General features: G+C 50.0%; 1 protein-coding gene across 2 annotated transcripts in view; it reads left to right on the top strand.

The window, feature by feature from the left end:
* Nucleotides 1-14,428, top strand: part of PADI2 (peptidyl arginine deiminase 2) — a 51,444-nt gene extending 37,016 nt beyond the window's left edge. For both annotated transcript variants that reach the window (XM_009200358.4, XM_003891202.5), the window contains 6 exons: nt 2,501-2,652; nt 5,120-5,264; nt 5,995-6,088; nt 9,763-9,848; nt 11,008-11,136; nt 11,935-14,428. In XM_009200358.4, the coding sequence (XP_009198622.1) occupies nt 2,501-2,652; nt 5,120-5,264; nt 5,995-6,088; nt 9,763-9,848; nt 11,008-11,136; nt 11,935-12,168 (840 nt within the window). In that variant the 3' untranslated portion in view covers nt 12,169-14,428. The remainder of the gene's footprint in view (nt 1-2,500; nt 2,653-5,119; nt 5,265-5,994; nt 6,089-9,762; nt 9,849-11,007; nt 11,137-11,934) is intronic.
* The last annotated feature ends 3,306 nt before the right edge of the window (nt 14,429-17,734 follow it).

Here is a 17,734-nt window from a genome sequence, read left to right as displayed (position 1 = left end):
GGGTTTCACCATATTGGCCAGGCCGGCCTCAAACTCCTGACCTCAGGTGATCTGCCCAACTTGGCCTCCCAAAGTGCTGGGATTAGAGGCGTGAGCCACTGTACTCGGCCATGTTTTTTGTGTGTTTGTTTTTAAGCCATCTGACTCCTCCCATTCTGGAAGCCATTCTCACTCCCCTTTTAGGCCCTCAACAACCTAGTGTGTGAGGGCAGCACTGAAATCAATCTTTCTTTCGTCTGCACTCTTCTGCCCTGAACACGCTGGGGGAGGTTTGAACAGGGCATGAAACAAGAGACTGGAGTAGGTCAGGGGACTTTTCCCAAGGTCACATGCAGGACAGCGTTCCTGTCAGACGCCAGGGCTGCCCAGAGCTGACCCTGTGCCAGGTTCACACCTGTTCTGCCCCACATTCCTAACCCAGTGCCCTGTTCACAAGGAGATGCTAGAGCCAATGGTGTCGGCACAGAGCTTTGGAATGTCAGGCGGACCTGGTCTTGAGTCCTAATTGCACCTCTTAGCAGCCATGTGACCTTGGGCAAGCAATTACCTTCCACAAGCCTCAGTTTCCTCATCTGTAAAATGGGGATAGAAATGATATCAGTCTCACAGAATGTTGTGAAGATTGAAAGCGTTATATAAGGCATCAGTGCCATGGCTGACATAATGACCATTAGTCGCTGTTGTTATGATTATCATTCCCTGGGCCCTGTCCTCAGTGAGCCTATTGTCCACTTTCCCTAACACTATCATGAGTATAGTCAAACCAACCACCAGCAATGGTTGCCACAGGCATGAGAAACGAGGCCTTTCCAGGTCACCACCTGCCTTCAGTACTCCAGGCTGGCCTGGTTCCAAGGCCCCCGGCTGCGTTGTTCCTTGAGGCCCAGACCAGGCCCAGCTTTGTGCTGCATACCTGCCCACCTGTATGGTGCTGCAGAGCCCCAGCACCCCAGCCTCGGCAAGGTCCCATGTTGCCAGCTGGGGCCCCAAGGTGAGAAAGTGCTAAGCTGCTGCCGTCCACCCCATGGGCTCAGCTGTCCCTGGAGCCTCTCAGCTGAGCCATGATAAGCCACATCCTCCTACTCCACTGGATTTTGTCAGGCAAGCTTCATCCCAAGCCCAGTGCAAGCTCCCAAACAAGATTCCTGTATTTGTACCCCAAAAGTCATGAGAGGAATCTTAAATTTCAGGGGCCAATGGGGTTATGTCTTGTGTGCTAACTCCAGTTTTTTGGAGCTCTGTGTGAAGAAGGGTTCTGAGGCTTCCTCTGGGCTCAGTGGCAAGTCTGGCAGGTTGAGACTGGGTTGAGATGGCATGTATATTCATAGCTGCCACTTTCGCATGTATTGGTCAGCTTCACCAAGTAACAAACCAACCCGAAATCTCCATGACTGATAACAGCAAAGGCCTGTGTCTTGCTGGCATTCCATGTTGATTGCTGCTGCTGGTCTGCCACTCTGCTTCTTCATGCCTTCCTCACTCTAGCACTCAAGGTGCCAGAGCAGCCCCAGTCTGGGAAATGCCATTCTCCTAGCACAGGGAGAAGTCAAAAGAGTTGGCAGACACACGTGGGGGTTCCTATGGCTTCTGCTGTTCACTGGCATGCATCCCTTCTGCTCACATTTCATTGGCCAAAGCAAGTCATGTGACCAAGTCTGACACTGGGCAGGGAAGTATATTCCTTTTGCAGGAAGATGCCAGAAGTCACATGACAATGGGTCAGGATGCAAAATTCTCTTACTGCACAGTACTAATACCAGCTGCTCCCCTTCCTCAGGTTATCTAATCTGGTATCTCTTTATAGATGGGGAAATGGGCCAGACGCAGTGGCTCACCCCTGTAATCCCAGCACTTTGGGAGGCCAAGGTGGGTGGATCACTTGAGGTCAGGAGTTCGAGACCAGCCTAGGCAACCCAGTGAAACCCCATCTCACTAAAAATACAAAAATTAGCCAGGGATAGTGCTTGCCTGTAATCCTAGCCACTGGGGAGGCTGAGGCAGGAGAATCACTTGAACCGGGAGGCAGAGGTCGCAGTGAGCTGAGATCGCACCACCGCACTCCAGCCTGGGCGACAGAGCAAGACTCCATCTCAAAAAACAAACAAACAACAACAACAACAACACAAAAAAAACAGTTGGGGAAACTGAAAGTGCATAACATAAAATGGGGACTAATCCTGAAATCACCAATATGTATCTGTGCTTGGGAAATAGAGGCACACACAGGAATGCAGATGCCCACACACTCACATTCACACTCCCACTCACTCTCACATGCACTCTCACCTGCACTCTCACACTTACACCGACATGCTCACACACTCAGCCTCCCCATGCCCAGGCCCCCTGCTCTTTATTAATCATAGGAAGACCATGGACAACCCGCCTAGAAACTAAGTGCCCACAGACCCAGACTGAAGGTGGTAAAAGAGGGTAGCTGGCTTGGGGGCTGAGGACCCTGGCTGCAGAAGACTAATGCAGGTGTGTGCCCTCTGCCTAGGGCCCAGATTTTGGCTACGTGACCCGGGAGCCCCTCTTTGAGCCTGTCACCAGCCTTGACTCGTTTGGAAACCTGGAGGTCAGTCCCCCAGTGACCGTGAACGGCAAGACATACCCTCTTGGCCGCATCCTCATCGGGAGCAGCTTTCCTCTGTAAGAGAAGCCAGGCTGGGGCTGGGGGCTGTGGGAGTGGGGAGGTCACTGTTTCTCTTTTAGGGTGGCCTGGGTTGCTCACACATGGAGCAAGTGGCTGGGAGAATTATTCCCTCCCACGACTTCCTGTTAAGAGACTGACACCCTTGGAAAGAAAATTAAGCGAACCTTTACATCTTCGTGTGATTTAGGATCTAATATATAACTCAATAAACAACTCTCTTCCCCACATGGAAAGGTGTATAATGAGGTTATAAATCAGCTGGTTGGCCGGGCACGGTAGATCTCACCTGTAATCCCAACACTTTGGGAGGCCAAGGTGGGCAGATCATTCGAGTCCAGGGCTTTGAGACCAGCTTGGGTAACACGGCAAACCCTGTCTCTACAAAAAATATGAAAATTAGCCAGCCATGGTGGCATGCACCTGTAGTCCCAGCTACTCAGGAGGCTGAGTTGGGAGGATCACCTGAGCCTGGGAGGTGGAGGTTGCAGTGAGCTGAGATCAGGCCACTGCACTACAGCCTGGGCAACAGAAAGAGACCTCATCTCAAAGATAGATAGATAGATAGATAGATAGATAGATAGATAGATAGACAGACAGATAGATAGGCTGGGCACAGTGGCTCATGCCTGTAATCCCAGTACTTTGGGAGGCAGAGGCAGGCAGATTGCTTAAGGCCAGGAGTTCAAGACCAGCCTGGACAACATGGCAAAACTTCGTCTCTACTAAAAATACAAGTATTAGCAGGCATAGTGGTAATCCCAGCTTCTTGGGAGGCTGAGGCATGAGAATTGTTTGAACCTGGGAGGTAGAGGTTGCAGTGAGCTGAGATCATGCCCCTGTACTCCAGCCTGGGTGACAGAGAGAGATTTTGTCTCAAAAAAAATTAGGCCAGGTGCGGTGGCTCACACCTGTAATCCCAGTACTTTGGGAGGCTGAGGTGGGCGGATCACCTGAGGTCCAGAGTTTGAGACCAGCCTGACCAACATGGACAAACCTCGTCTCTACTAAAAATACAAAATTAGCTGGGTGTGGTGGCGCACGCCTGTACTCCCAGCTACTCAGGAGGCTGAGGCAGGAGAATCACTTGAACCCAGGAGGCAGAGGTTGCAGTGAACCGAGCTCGTGCCATTGCACTCCAGCCTGGGCCACAAGGGTGAAACTGCGTCTCAGAAAACAAAATTAAATTCAATTAAATATTAAATAAATCAGCTGGGGAAGGGAGGGAGGAGTCCGGAAAAGGAACACTGACAGGTATGAGTGGGAGCACACCAATGAGTCCTCAGGAATACCGTACTTAAAAGAGGTATGAGCAGATGTGGTCCTGCCCCAGAAATGTGAGTCCCTGGCTCCCAGGCCTGTGCATGATTCTCCTCACTCCCTGCCCGGTTGATCCACCAGCCAGTGAAAAGATTCTTCCCTGTCGGGGCAGTCGCTGGGGAGAGAGTGAATACCTTAGGTTCTCATGCCACAAAAGGGCTGCCAGGAGCCTGCACAGATGGGATCAGCCAGGATTTGGGCACCAGGTTCCTCCGAGTCACATGGGATGCTCAACCTTCTGTGGGAAGGCCACTGGCACAGGCAGCGATTGTTTGCCCACTCTTGCCTCCTTCTCCCTCCACTCAGTGGCCACTCATTCACTCAGCAACCATTTCCTGAGCACCAGCCAAGTGCCAGGCCCTGTGTCAGGCACAGGGTCCCAAACAGGAGGCCCAGCCCCTGCCTTCAAGGAGATGGCAGAGGTCTCAGGCATGCACATAGACCCTGATGAAATAGAGGGACGTACAACGACAGAAAGAATGACAGGGAGTCAGGGCAGCCCAGGGAGGGGCCCCCAATCCCCTTGAGGAGCTCAGGGAGGCCAACATGGTGAAACCCTGTCTCTACTAAAAATACAAAAATTAGCCAGGCGTGGTGGCACACGCCTGTAGTCCCAGCTACTCAGGATGCTGAGGCAGGAGAATTGCTTGAACCTGGGAGGCAGAGGGTGCAGCAAACCAAGATCATGCCACTGCACTCCAGCCTGGGCAACATAGCAAGACTCCATCTCAGGAAAAAAAAAAAAAAAAAAGATTAAAATAAGTAGAAGTTAATGTAGCAAAGAAGCACGTGGATAAGGGCAGATCTGGGAGCCCTCCTGTGCCCTAGCCCCCTCCGGCAGGCCAGGTGGGACTCTCACACACAGAATGTGGCCTCCGCACAGTCACAGGCACCCTCGAGGGCTGAGGTCTGGACTCCCTGCCCTTTATACAGGCCGCAGCTGCAACTAACACCTACTTCTTTCCCCTTGGACTCAAACACCTTACTGCCTGTGCCAGGGTCTCTTAACCCAACCTAGTCTCCTTCCTGGGACTTCTCTGCTGATGCCACTCTGGGTCCGGGATGGGTCCCAGAGACCAAACTCCTTTTGCAGGCCCTCTGGTAAGGTGGGTAGTTTTCTGAAACTCCTCTTCCTCCCTTCTCCAGGTCTGGGGGTCGGAGGATGACCAAGGTGGTGCGTGACTTCCTGAAGGCCCAGCAGGTGCAGGCGCCCGTGGAGCTCTACTCGGACTGGCTGACTGTGGGCCACGTGGATGAGTTCATGTCCTTTGTCCCCATCCCCGGCACAAAGGTAAGCTAGCCCCCTGTGGCTGGAGTGAATGGGGTAGCGGCAAACCCATATATTACCAGCCCCTGCCAGCAGAGGGCAAGAGCTAGGGGAACCAGACAGCATAAAGGAAGGAGGAAGTAGGCTGAAGCTGGTTTGCATGTTGTTGCTGTGACAGGTAAAATTTTAACCCCATAAATACAAAATGTTAGCATTTCAACACGTAATCAACCTAAAAATTATTAACAAGAGATTTAAATTCTTTTCTCATACTAAATCTTCAAAACCTGGTAAGGATTTTACTCGTATGATACATCTCAATTCAGACTAGCCACAGCTCAAGTGTTCAATAGTCACACAAGGCTAGTGGCTACTGTGTTGGCGATAACACTCTAGAGAGAAATAGAGTATGCACCTGTGGCACTGGAAAGAGGTTCTTTCATTTTCTTATGGGTACAACTTCATACCCTGGAAATTCCCTGCAAATTGCGTGGCTGCTTGGCAACTTGGAGAAGTCCTGTCCAAGGCCACCTTTGGCTCTGAGCCTTGACCTGGTGACATTGCTGAGGTAGAGGAAAGGTGAGAAATATTCCTTTGAAGCAGAGAACACCCTCCCCGGCAGCCTTTGCCACTCGGCGTTGGGGGCCTGAGGCAATGAGCAGGCAAGGCGCTGGGTCCTTAGCGCAGGGCCTCCGCCGTGCTCTTTGGGTGCCTTCCCACTGCTGACTCTGTCCCTCTGGACTGTCTCTTGGAGAAATTCCTGCTGCTTATGGCCAGCACCTCGGCCTGCTACAAGCTCTTCCGAGAGAAGCAGAAGGACGGCCATGGAGAGGCCATCATGTTCAAAGGTGAGTGGTCACAGGGCCTTGGCAGGAAGTGGCAAGCTGGAGGCCCCAGAGAGACTCTCAGGAGGGTGGGGCAGATGAGCACTTTGTCCCTGAGCACCCAGCTCCACTTCCCTGGGTGTCTGGCCTGATCCGGGGTTTGCGAGGTCGCCGTGTGGGAAGCACCTCTGGCCTCCTGTGACCTTTGCTGTGGTTGGGTGGACTGTGAGCAGCCCATAGCTCCTTAGTGTCACCAGCAGTGCATAGCACATCTTCAAGGCCTAGTGTATACTTTAAACGGCAGCAGACCCAGTGGAGGGTTAAATGGTTGAAAACTGACATGCAGCTAAATCTGGCGGCTCATGCTTACAATTCCAACACCTTCGGAGGCTGAAGCAGGAGGATCACTTGAGGCCAGGAGTTCGAGATTTGGGCAACATAGTGAGAGCCCCATCTCTATAATTTTTTTTTTTTTTTTTTTTTTTTTTTTTGAGACAGAGTTCCACTCTTGTCGACCAGGCTGGAGTGCAGTGATGAAATCTTGGCTTACTACAACCTCTGCCTCCCAGGTTCAAGTGATTCTCCTGCCTCAGCCTCCCAAATAGCTGGGATTACAGGCATGCGCCACCAAGCCCAGCTAATTTTTTGTATTTAATAAAGATGGGGTTTCGCCATGTTGGTCAGGCTGGTCTCGAACTCCTGTCCTCAGGTGATCCACCTGCCTCAGCCTCACAAAGTGCTGGGATTACAGGCATGAGCCACCACACCCAGCCTCTCTATAATAAAAATTTCGAAAAAGAAAAGAAAACTGATGTGCAGTCTGCATTCAAGGAGCTTGTATTTTAGAAAGAGAGATAGAGAGAAAAATAGATACAATACAATTTAGGGACAGGAAGAAAAGTGGACTTTGGTGGGCAAAAGGCATATTATGGTCAGACATCGTGGTTGTCAGCCCAGGAGTGAGACATGATCTTCTACATTTGAACATTCACATAATTGGGACATATATAGACGGGATGAGGTTTGGATTTGAATTAATCATGGAAAGAGGGAAAGATGATCAGGTGGAGACAGCCAGCCAGGTTACAGACACCATGCCAATTCCTCATACTTTTTTTTTTCTTTTTCAACTTCTATTTTAGATTTAGGGGGTACATGCGCAGGTTTGTTACCTGAGTATTTTGTGTAATTCGGGATATGAATGATCCCATCACGCAAGTACTGAGCGTAGTAGCCAATAGTTAGTCATTCAACTCTTTCCCTCCTGTCTCCCTCTCCACTCTAGTAGTCCCCAATGTTTTGCTGTTGCCATCCTTATGTCCAATACCTTTTTTATTGTGATAAAATATACCTAATCTAATACATTTATTTGTTTTTTTTGTTTTGTTTTGTTTTGTTTTTTCTTAGACGGAGTTTTGCTCTGTCTCCCAGGCTGGAGTGCAGTGGCATGATCTCAGCTCACTGCAAACTCCACCTTCCAGTTCACGCCATTCTCCTGCCTCGGCCTCCCGAGTGGCTGGGACTACAGACACCCGCCACTACGCCTGGCTAATTTTTTTTTGTATTTTTAGTAGAGACGGGGTTTCACCGTGTTAGCCAGGATGGTCTCGATCTCCTGACCTCGTGATCCACCTGCCTTGGCCTCCCAAAGTGCTGGGATTACAGGTGTGAGCCACCGCGCGCCCGGCCTACATTTGTTATTTTAATCATTTGTAAGGGCACAGTTCCGGGACATTAAACACATCTACAATGCTGGCTAAGCATCAGCACTCTCTATATCCATTATACTTTTTTTTTTTTTTTTTGAGATGGAGTCTCGCTCTGTCACCCAGGCTGTAGTGCAGTGGTGCAATCTCGGCTCACTGCAAGCTTCACCTCCAAGGTTCAAGCCATTCTCCTGCCTCAGCCTCCCGAGTAGCTGGGACTACAGGCACCTGCCACCATGCCTGGCTAATTTTTTGTATTTTTAGTAGAGACAGGGTTTCACCGTGTTAGCCAGGATGGTCTCGATCTCCTGACCTCAAGATCTGCCCGCCTCAGCCTCCCAAAGTGCTGGGATTACAGGCGTGAGCCACCGTGCCCGGCCTGTTTTTTTCTTAAATTACTTTTGTCACTTTTCTGCTTGGTATCCACTCCCATAGCTGGTTGATACATGACTGCCCCTCAGATCCAAAGACAGTGTTCCTGACTGTCACTGGTGTCTAGGACAGACAAGACCAATTTAACACCACCACCCTTTTTAAATTCCCCATCAATGGGAAGTTTGTTCTTGGATTGGCAAGCTTGAGTCCTGACTTCCTGGAGGCTTCCTCTCTAATATTAAACATACCCTCAAAACCTACCCATAGGATATAGGGACCATTATTTTTGTACAAATAGGGACATGCAGTGCCCCAGATTTCTACTTGTATTTTAGAAAGAGAGATAGAGAGAAAATAGATATAATGCAGTTTGGGGACAGGAAGAAAAGTGGATTTTGATGGGCAGAAGGCATGGTCAGCCATCGTTGTCGTCAGTACTGGAGTGAGACATTATTTCCTGGACTTAGACATTCACATAATTGGGACAGACATAGAGAGGATGTGTGGATGTGCAGTCAGCAGAGACTGGAAGCGCACAGGAGACCTGGAGAGGAAGGTGAACCAGGCGATGCCAAAGAGCCAGGATCTCTGCTGGATCAGAGCCCACAACATTGGGGGAAAACACATCCCTTTAAAAGATGATAAAAACTACAGACTTGCCCTCCAGAAAAATGCTTATATGAACCTATCCCCTGAACTTGGATCAGTTTTAGAAAATCACAGATCCCTAAAGTTTTCTGTCTCTACCGGGACCCTGCCTTCTGAGTCCCTAAGCCTCAAAGATTACATCCAGCTTATAGCTGGGCATCTTTGCTGCTATGCAGCTATAAACCTGGGAAGTGTAATTGACCAGCAGGCTCTTCCCAGATGAGGCCAAAAAAGAATAAATAAATAAATAATAGGTTAAGAGCATAGGCTCTGGAATCAGACTGATCTGCACACCAACTCTGCCACTTCCTAGTGTAAGACCTGGGATAAATCACATAACTTCTCTGTGCCTCAGTTTCCTCATTTTTCAGAGTAGCGACTACCCCATAGAAATGTGGGGAGGATCCATGAGTTAATTCAATGTAAAGCATTTAGAAGAGTGTCGGCCACATAGTAGGTGCTCATTGAGCATTAGGCATTACTAATCAAGCTGGAAGCCATATAAGCCATCATGTGGTATGGGAGCCAGATGCAGGCCACTCCAGAGCAGCAGCCAAGATGAGGCAGTTCTGGGAAATGGGAAGGGTGTCCCCTTTGGCCATGCTGCTTCTGCCACATTCATGCTGGTCAGCTGCTCATCCTTAGGAGCAGGCTCTAGGTGGGAGAACCAGGGGGCTACTTGTACCACCCCTGATCCCACTGGCCAGAGTGAGAGCAAGGCAGCTGCCACCACTGTCCTGGCTCAGATGTCATAGTCAACACTGGAGAAAAGAGTGTGTGCTGCCCTTCCCAGACAGAGGGGGCCTGATTTCTCCTGGGAGTGCCCTCCTGTGATCCAGCCTGTCCCCAGCCCCATCTCCCCAGTCCCAGTCCAGCAGTTAGCCCAGGGACTGGAGGGTCTTGGCAAAAGGGGAACACCCAGCCTGGATATCTAAAGCTTGACCATCCCCTGTCCTTTGACCCCCGCAGGCTTGGGTGGGATGAGCAGCAAGCGAATCACCATCAACAAGATTCTGTCCAACGAGAGCCTCGTGCAGGAGAACCTGTACTTTCAGGTGAGGGCAGGGCATGGGGTGCAGGGCCAGAGGGCCCCTGGGAGGGATGAGGCTCAGGCCCTCACATCCTTGGGCCTTCCGTAGAGAATGGCCGAGGGCTCAGGAGCTCCTGACCCGGAGCACAGCAGCACGGGGAAGAGCCTCCACCAGCATTCAGCCAGCCTCCTTGCTTTACTTCTGGGCTCAAGTCCCGGGGTTAAAGGAGTGCCAAATTGTGCCACCCCTCACTTGGGACAGTAGGCCCATGGGCAACTCACTAAGGCTGTCTTTGGTTCTCTCATCTCTAAAAAGGGGATAATGGGGGCCACACACAGTGTCTCATGCCTATCATCTCAGTACTTTGGGAAGCCAAGGCGGGAGGATTGCTTAAGGCCGGGGGTTTGAGACCAACCTGGGCAACATAGTGAGACATTTGTCTCTACAAAATAAATAAATAAAAATTTTGGCCGGGCATGGTGGCTCATGCCTGTAATCCCAACTCTCTGGGAGGCCGAGGCGGGCAGATCACCTGAGGTCAGGAGTTCAAGGCCAACATGGCCAACATATTGAAACTCCATCTCTACCAAAAATACAAAAATTAGCCAGGCGTGGTGGCGGGCGCCCATAATCCCAGCTACTTGGGAGACTGAGGCAGGAGAATCACTTGAACCTGGGAGGTGGAGGTTGCAGTGAACCGAGATCATGCCACTACACTCCAGCCTGGGCAATGGAGCAAGACTCAGTCTCAAAAAAAAAAAAAATTAAAAGGGGATAATAATAGCATCTATATCACAGGGCTGGAGCTTAAATAAGCAATCTATGTAAAGCCCTTAGAAGTACCAGGCACATGTACACATTAGCTTTTGTAATTACCAAAATCATCAGTGTTGGGTGGCCCGAGGGGTCACTGAGGTGCTGTGTGGGAAGCAGTTAGTACAGGGACCGGCTCTAGTGAGTGCTGGGGAAATGGCAGCTGCTGCTCTGACATCTGTGACCATCCTCTGTCCTGAACCCTGGTAGACAGGGCCGGGGAGAGGCTGCAGAGGTGCCCACTGAGTGCTAGAAGTCTCTCTGGAGTGCCGGGGCCCCTGGCCTGGTGCTGCAGACTGGGATGGGGTTGACAAGGTGGCAGGTATGTGTCCCCCTCACCTGCATGCCCTCCCTCCTTTCTCCTTCCCAGCGCTGCCTGGATTGGAACCGTGACATCCTCAAGAAGGAGCTGGGACTGACAGAGCAGGACATCATTGACCTGCCCGCTCTGTTCAAGATGGACAAGGACCACCGTGCCAGAGCCTTCTTCCCAAACATGGTGAGGCCCTGCGGACCCCAACCCTCGCCCCATGCCAGTGTAGGGCAGCCAGATCCAGAAGGACCCCTCAACTGAGGCTGTCCAATGGGGAGGCCCAGGTCCCAATCCTGGCTACACTGCTGTGTGACCTCACCTCAGGCACTTGCCCTCTCTGGGCCTCCCTTTCCTCCTAGGGGTGATATGCTCGTCCTAGCTGCTTCACTGAGATACTGGGAACCCTTTTTCTTAACAGATAGGAAAGTGCTGTGCAAAAGATTAAAAGTCCTTTATGTACAGGAGGGATTCCTGTTACATAGAGGAGAGTCTTCCATAACATAGAGGTTAGAACAATACATATGCACACATGGACACATATATACACACATGCGCACACATAAACACACGTGCATGCGTGGACACGTATACATACACGTGCACACAGAAACACATGCAGCATGAACATATATACACACACGCACACACAGAAATACACATGCACACACAAATGCATACATACTCATGCATGTGTGCACATTCATACACATGTACATGTACACACTGATGCATGCATATATAGCCATGTATACATACATGTACAGACATGTGAATGCTTTTGCACACACATACACACAGAGGCAGATTGCCTGGTTTTCCGCCTCAGCTCTGCCATTTGTGAGTGACTTAGACCCACTCCGTCCCTATCCAATCACAGTTACTACTTCACAGGTTGCTGTGAGGGTTCAGTGAGCTTAAGACAGGCATGTGTGTAGTAGGTGCTCACTAAATGGAAGCTGTTACCATCACAATCCCCCATCACAGGTGAACATGATCGTGCTGGACAAGGACCTGGGCATCCCCAAGCCATTCGGGCCACAGGTCGAGGAGGAGTGCTGCCTGGAGATGCACGTGCGCGGCCTCCTGGAGCCCCTGGGCCTCGAATGCACCTTCATCGACGACATTTCTGCCTACCACAAGTTTCTGGGGGAAGTCCACTGCGGCACCAACGTCCGCAGGAAGCCCTTTACCTTCAAGTGGTGGCACATGGTGCCCTGACCTGCCAGGGGCCCTGGTGTTCGCCTCCTTCCCTGAGTTCTCCAGACCCCTCACATGCCCAGAGCCTTCTGCTGACATGGACTGGACAGCCCCGCTGGGAGACCTTTGGGAGGTGGGGTGGGATTTGGGGTGTCTGTGCCTTGCCCTCCCTGAGCGGGGCCTCAGTGTCCTCTGAAGCCATCCCCAGTGAGCCTCGATTCTGTCCCTGCTGAAAATAGCTGGGCCAGTGTCTCTATAGCCCTGACATAAGGAACAAAACAAAACACAGCAAATCATGTGCCCAAACCGTTCCCCAAAGAATTTTGAGTCTCTAGTCTGACACTGAATGAGGGGAGAAGGGAAGGAGATTCTGGGATCGCCAGTTCTTCCAGCAGCCATGCTCTGAAAATCAAGGTAGAATCCATGGAAAGGGACCCCAGGACCCCAGGACCCTAGACGTATCTTGAACTGCCATCATCATTTCAAATCCACCTCCCTTAGGGTTTCCAGGTGGCCACCTCCAATTTTTCATTCCTTACCAATCTCTCAAATCCTCTTGGCTTTCTCTCTGCAGCATGGACACTGTTGGCTAGTCCTCCCCACTCCCTGAGGGTCCAGTAAGTTAGCTTAGAACCTTCCTGGAAATATTTCATCTGAGCAGGTTTCCCCACGTGTGGGATGCTCCTTTTACCTCATCTGTCTCATGGATGCAGGTTCCCCCGCATGCATGGGGATTTCTCCCCAGACCAGCATACTTGTGGCCTGAGAGTTCAATGTGTAAAGATGCCCCTGGTCAGCCATATCCATCCTCTCTTGCCTGGTCCTTGATTCTCTGGCCAGTCCCTGACCTTCCTCCTCCCACTGCCTTGACTTTCTTCCTTTTTATTCCTGATGCCATCTGTCCAGGCAGCTAGACAAGAACTTGTTCACCAGCAGCCAGAATCAGGCCTTCCCTGGGGCATAATAAGTGACCAGCCCCTCCTCCCAGACACCACATCCAACACATAAGGACCCTGGCCTGCCCTCCAGCCCAACAGCCAGTTTTGGGTCAGCTGCCAGCTTAGGGGTGGTTCGATTATTCCATTGAAATTCACCAGTGCATTTGCCAAAGACCGTCTCATTTGGACATATCCAGATTCATTCCTGGCTCCAAGTGAAAAGACTCAATTTCAATCTTTAAAAGTTCCTTTAGGGCCAGAAGAATAAAGGAATTATAATCCCATTTTGAAGAACCAATTTATAACCAATGAAAAGGTTATAATGTAATTATATTCTTGGAGGAACAAGATTTTCATTTGGGATTATTTCTTTCAACCATTCAACAAACATTTGTTGTATGCCCCTAAGAGCCAGGCATGGCATTGGGCTCTGCAAACACAGTGGTTAGTAGCAATCTGGACCTGGTCCCTACTGGCATGGAACCCATCAGTCCCCAACATGCAAAGTTCACATTTAAAGGCCAGCCCCTGCCCCTTCAGTGATGCGTTCTTTAGAAATGCCAGCCCACTATATTCAGAAATTCATCCTCAGGGCACAAAACTTCCAGCAAGTCACTGTCATGGTGAAATGGGCAGTGGGAGGGGGTCTTCTTTAAACAGCCCTCCTTCCCATCTAGCTGGCCAGTACCCATCCAGTGAGTCCCCAGAGCCTCCAGAAGCTGTTGTCTCCTCTCTGGGGACAGCAACTCCTGCCTTTGGAGGCCAAAGCCCCAGATCTCTCCAGCCCCAGAGCTGAAAACACCAAGTGCCTATTTGAGGGTGTCTGTCTGGAGACTTAGAGTTTGTCATGTGTGTGTGTGTTTGGTTAATGTGGGTTTATGGGTTTTCTTTCTTTTTTTTTAGTCTACATTAGGGGGAAGTGAGCGCCTCCCACGTGCAGACAGTGTGTCTTTATAGATTTTTCTAAGGCTTTCCCCAATGATGTCGGTAATTTCTGATGTTTCTGAAGCTCCCAGGACTCACACACCCTTTCCCATCTCACTTGCCCACCCAGTGTGACGACCCTCGGTGTGGATGTACCCCTGTGGACTCATGGCTCTTCCCCACCCCCACTTTCTATAAATGTAGGCCTAGAATATGCTTCTCTGTTGCAAAACTCAGCTAAGTTCCTGTTTCCACCTTGATGTTGAAATATCCTATGTAAGAGGGCAGGGGGTGTCGTGAAGATGGCAAGAAGAACACATTTTCAAATTTCTGGAAAAGAGCCTGTGGTAGAGATCTAAAGATGTTTAGGGAAGAGCTCGACTAAAGAACAATGAAATAAATGGTCCAAGGGGAAGTCACATGGCTGTTGGTGTGATGTTCTTTGCTGCTTCATAGACATGGCCTGGAGTGAGGCAAGCCACATATTGGGCCTTCCTGGTCCTGCAGCCCCTGCTGTTCTGGGCACAGGGTCTGGGCTCTCAGCATAGATATCTTGAGGGTTCGGAATCCCCCACACACTCAGTGACTGCATATTACATGGCCACCCCCAAAGGTGAAGACCAGTACCTGCAATAAAGTCTGACCATGTTGTTCTGATGGGGTTCCACAGGAGCAGACCCTGAGATGAGCATTTGACAACAAGTGATTTATTAAGAAAGGGCCGGGCACAGTGGCTCACGCCTGTAACCTCAGCACTTTGGGAGGCCGAGGCGGGAGGATCACTTGGGCCCAAGAATTCCATACAAGCTTAGGCAACATAGTGAGATCCCCATCTCTATAAAAAATTTTTAAAAAATAGCTGGGCATGGTGGCACATGCCTGTAGTCCCAGCTACTCGGGAGGCTGACGCAAGAGGATAGATTGAGCCTAGGACGTGGAGTCTGCAGGGGGCCACGATTGTGTCACTGCACTACACTCCAACCCACATGACAGAGCAAGACCCTGTCTCAAAAAAAAGAGCCTCCAGGAGAAACCAAGATGGGAACTGGGGGAGCAGGCCAAGGAAGGGGAAGAAACTATACAAGAGTGTGAGGTGAAGCCTCAGCCCGATCCCTGGAGAGCTCTGGAGCACAAATGGCACCTCTGAGCTGTCCTGTCTGGAGGCTGAGTCTTTGTCCGTCTGCACCAGTCATTGGCTGTGGAGACTGTGGCCCTCTGAATGGGCGAGGGGGTACCAGGAGCTCACAGACAACCATCTAAAGATCACAACTGGGATTAGGAGCAAAGTCACAGGCTGGAGAAATGGGCTGCCACAACCAGAAGAGGGTCTGGGCAGGTCACCAGCCATGTCCACTGCTCTGGGTGATGCTGTGTTCTTTTAATAAAAAGCTATTACACACGAGTATTTGTGATTTGACCCATGGTATGAAAATCCATACAACATAACCGTGATCTAACAGGGTCTTTGTGTACAAACTCCTGAGGCCCTAAAACAGAGCCACCTGATTGGCTGCTGACTCTAGAAGCTGCTTCCAAGTTCTTTGGGAGACACCTGGGGCCCTTCTCACTCCTTAGTCCCATCTTGGGCTTCTGGACAAATATCTTGGTGCCATTGTTTTAAAAAGGCCACTGCAAAATGAAAATCACTGGTTGACTTACTCCCAGGCTTAACCCAGGGGACCAGGCCTCTGAAATCCCCTTTTTGGGGGTTTGTTTTGTTGTTTTTTTGAGACAGTCTTGCTCTGTCGCCAGACTAGAGTGCAGTGGCATGATCTTGGCTCACTGCAACCTCCAGCTCCCTGGTTCAAGTGATTCTCCTGCCTCAGCCTGCAGAGTAGCTGGGATTACAGGCATGCACCACCACACCCAGGTAATTTTTGTATTTTTAATAGAAACAGGGTTTCATCATGTTGGCCAGGATGGTCTCGATCTCCTGACCTTGTGATCTGCCCACCTCAGCCTCCCAAAGTGCTGGGATTACAGGCGTGAGTCACTGCGCCCTGCTGAAATCCCTTTTATACCCAACTAATGTGGTCCAAGCCACTGCAAGGCCAATCTTTCATGGATTTCCTGATCCACCTAGTTCTGCAACTCCCCAATGGATGCTGGGATGTTCAATAAGTTCATCCTGGTGATGTTTTCACATCTAGGCCAATCACCCACCTCAGGGTCACTGAGTGTCACCTTGAGACTTTTGAGCAGCACTTTCCAATAGAAATATAATGCAAGCTACATAATGTGATCTTGAATTTCCTGGTAGTCACATTTAAAAAGTAAAATGAAGGTGAAATTAATTTTAATAATATATTTTCTTTAGCCCAATCTATCCAAATCATTATCATTTCAATATGTAATCCAAATTTTAAAATTTCAGTGAGATATTTTACATTCTCATTTTTGGTAGTAAGTCTTTGAAATCTAATGTTTATTTTATACTTATATCACACATCTATTCAGACTAGCCACATTTTAAGTGCTTAATAGTCACAAGTGGCTACCATATTGGAAGGTATTGTTCTAGAATCTTCTCTGCCAGGCTGAGCGCCAATTATGGAAATAGGTACATTCCTTAAACCCCCAGAGTCCAGCTAGTTTGACTGCAATGGTTAAGAAAAGTTTATTATTATAATACTGAAAAGAGAAATGTAAAATAGATACGAACCATCACTCGCCCTGGTATGCAGACCCTTGCCCTTCCAGAAAGTCCTCTTGTCTGAATCATGGCTGCTGCCAAGTTACCAGGACCTCCCTCTCTCTCTGCAAGGTGATTGTCTTTGGCCAAGTTCCCTCTGCCCACTGTCAAGATGGGAACACCCCACCAGGTCCTCTCTTTACTCTCACTGTTCCTGTGGATACAACTGATTCTGCATTTAATCTAAAATGTGTACTTGGAGTCCCAGGCGAGAGCAGCTTGTTATCTCAGATTCCTCCAGCATTCCAGATGGGATCTGAGCCACACCTTGGCATAGCCAAAACCCCATGGAAGTGGTTGGGGGGAGGTCTCTCCCCCGAAACAAAAAGCAGCCAGGAATCCATCTGCCTCACCAGTGAGATTCATGCAGGATCCTCACCCAAGTGGTATCAGATCCAAGGGGCTGATGGAAAAGTTATTAGCAACTAAATACAGTGAGTGACACCAAATGGCAGCATGTAGGATCCCTTCTCCAGCTGCACATGCAGAAAAAGGATGCCCCCAGGCAGAAAGCCCAGCTCTGCAGCCTTGTCTCAAGCCTGGTTGATGTGAAAGACCTTCACCCCATCCCCCTGGCCAGCTAGGCTCTTTTTCAGCCCTGATCTTTGAAAAAGCAAAGGTCTTCTCTGGGTAGTCTCTAAGGAAACTGCTGGGTTCAGGCCACGCCAGCTTGGCCTCGACCCCTCACCTTCCACCAGCAAAAGTTTGCTTTCTGACAGCCCTGGTTATACCCAAAGATGACTAACAGTCTCTAACCAGCATGCTAAGGCCCCATGCGCAGGCTACTGTGCTACTGAAGAGCTGAAGAGATATGTTCAGTCTTTAAAAGGAATGTTTTGTTTTCTGGCCGTGCACAGTGGCTCAATGCCTGTAATCTCAGCACTTTGGGAGACCAAGGCGGGCAGATCACCTAAGGTCAGGAGTTCGAGATCAGCCTGGCCAACAAAGTGAAACCTGGTCTCTAATAAAATACAAAAATCAGCCAGCGTGATGACAGGCATCTGTAATCCCAGCTACTCAAGAGGCTGAGGCA

The sequence above is a fragment of the Papio anubis genome, chromosome 1 (genome assembly GCF_008728515.1).
Source record: "Papio anubis isolate 15944 chromosome 1, Panubis1.0, whole genome shotgun sequence".
In the NCBI taxonomy this organism is placed as follows: Eukaryota; Metazoa; Chordata; class Mammalia; order Primates; family Cercopithecidae; genus Papio; species Papio anubis.
Note: the sequence above shows the minus strand (reverse complement) of the source record. Positions and strands in the feature narration are given on the sequence as shown.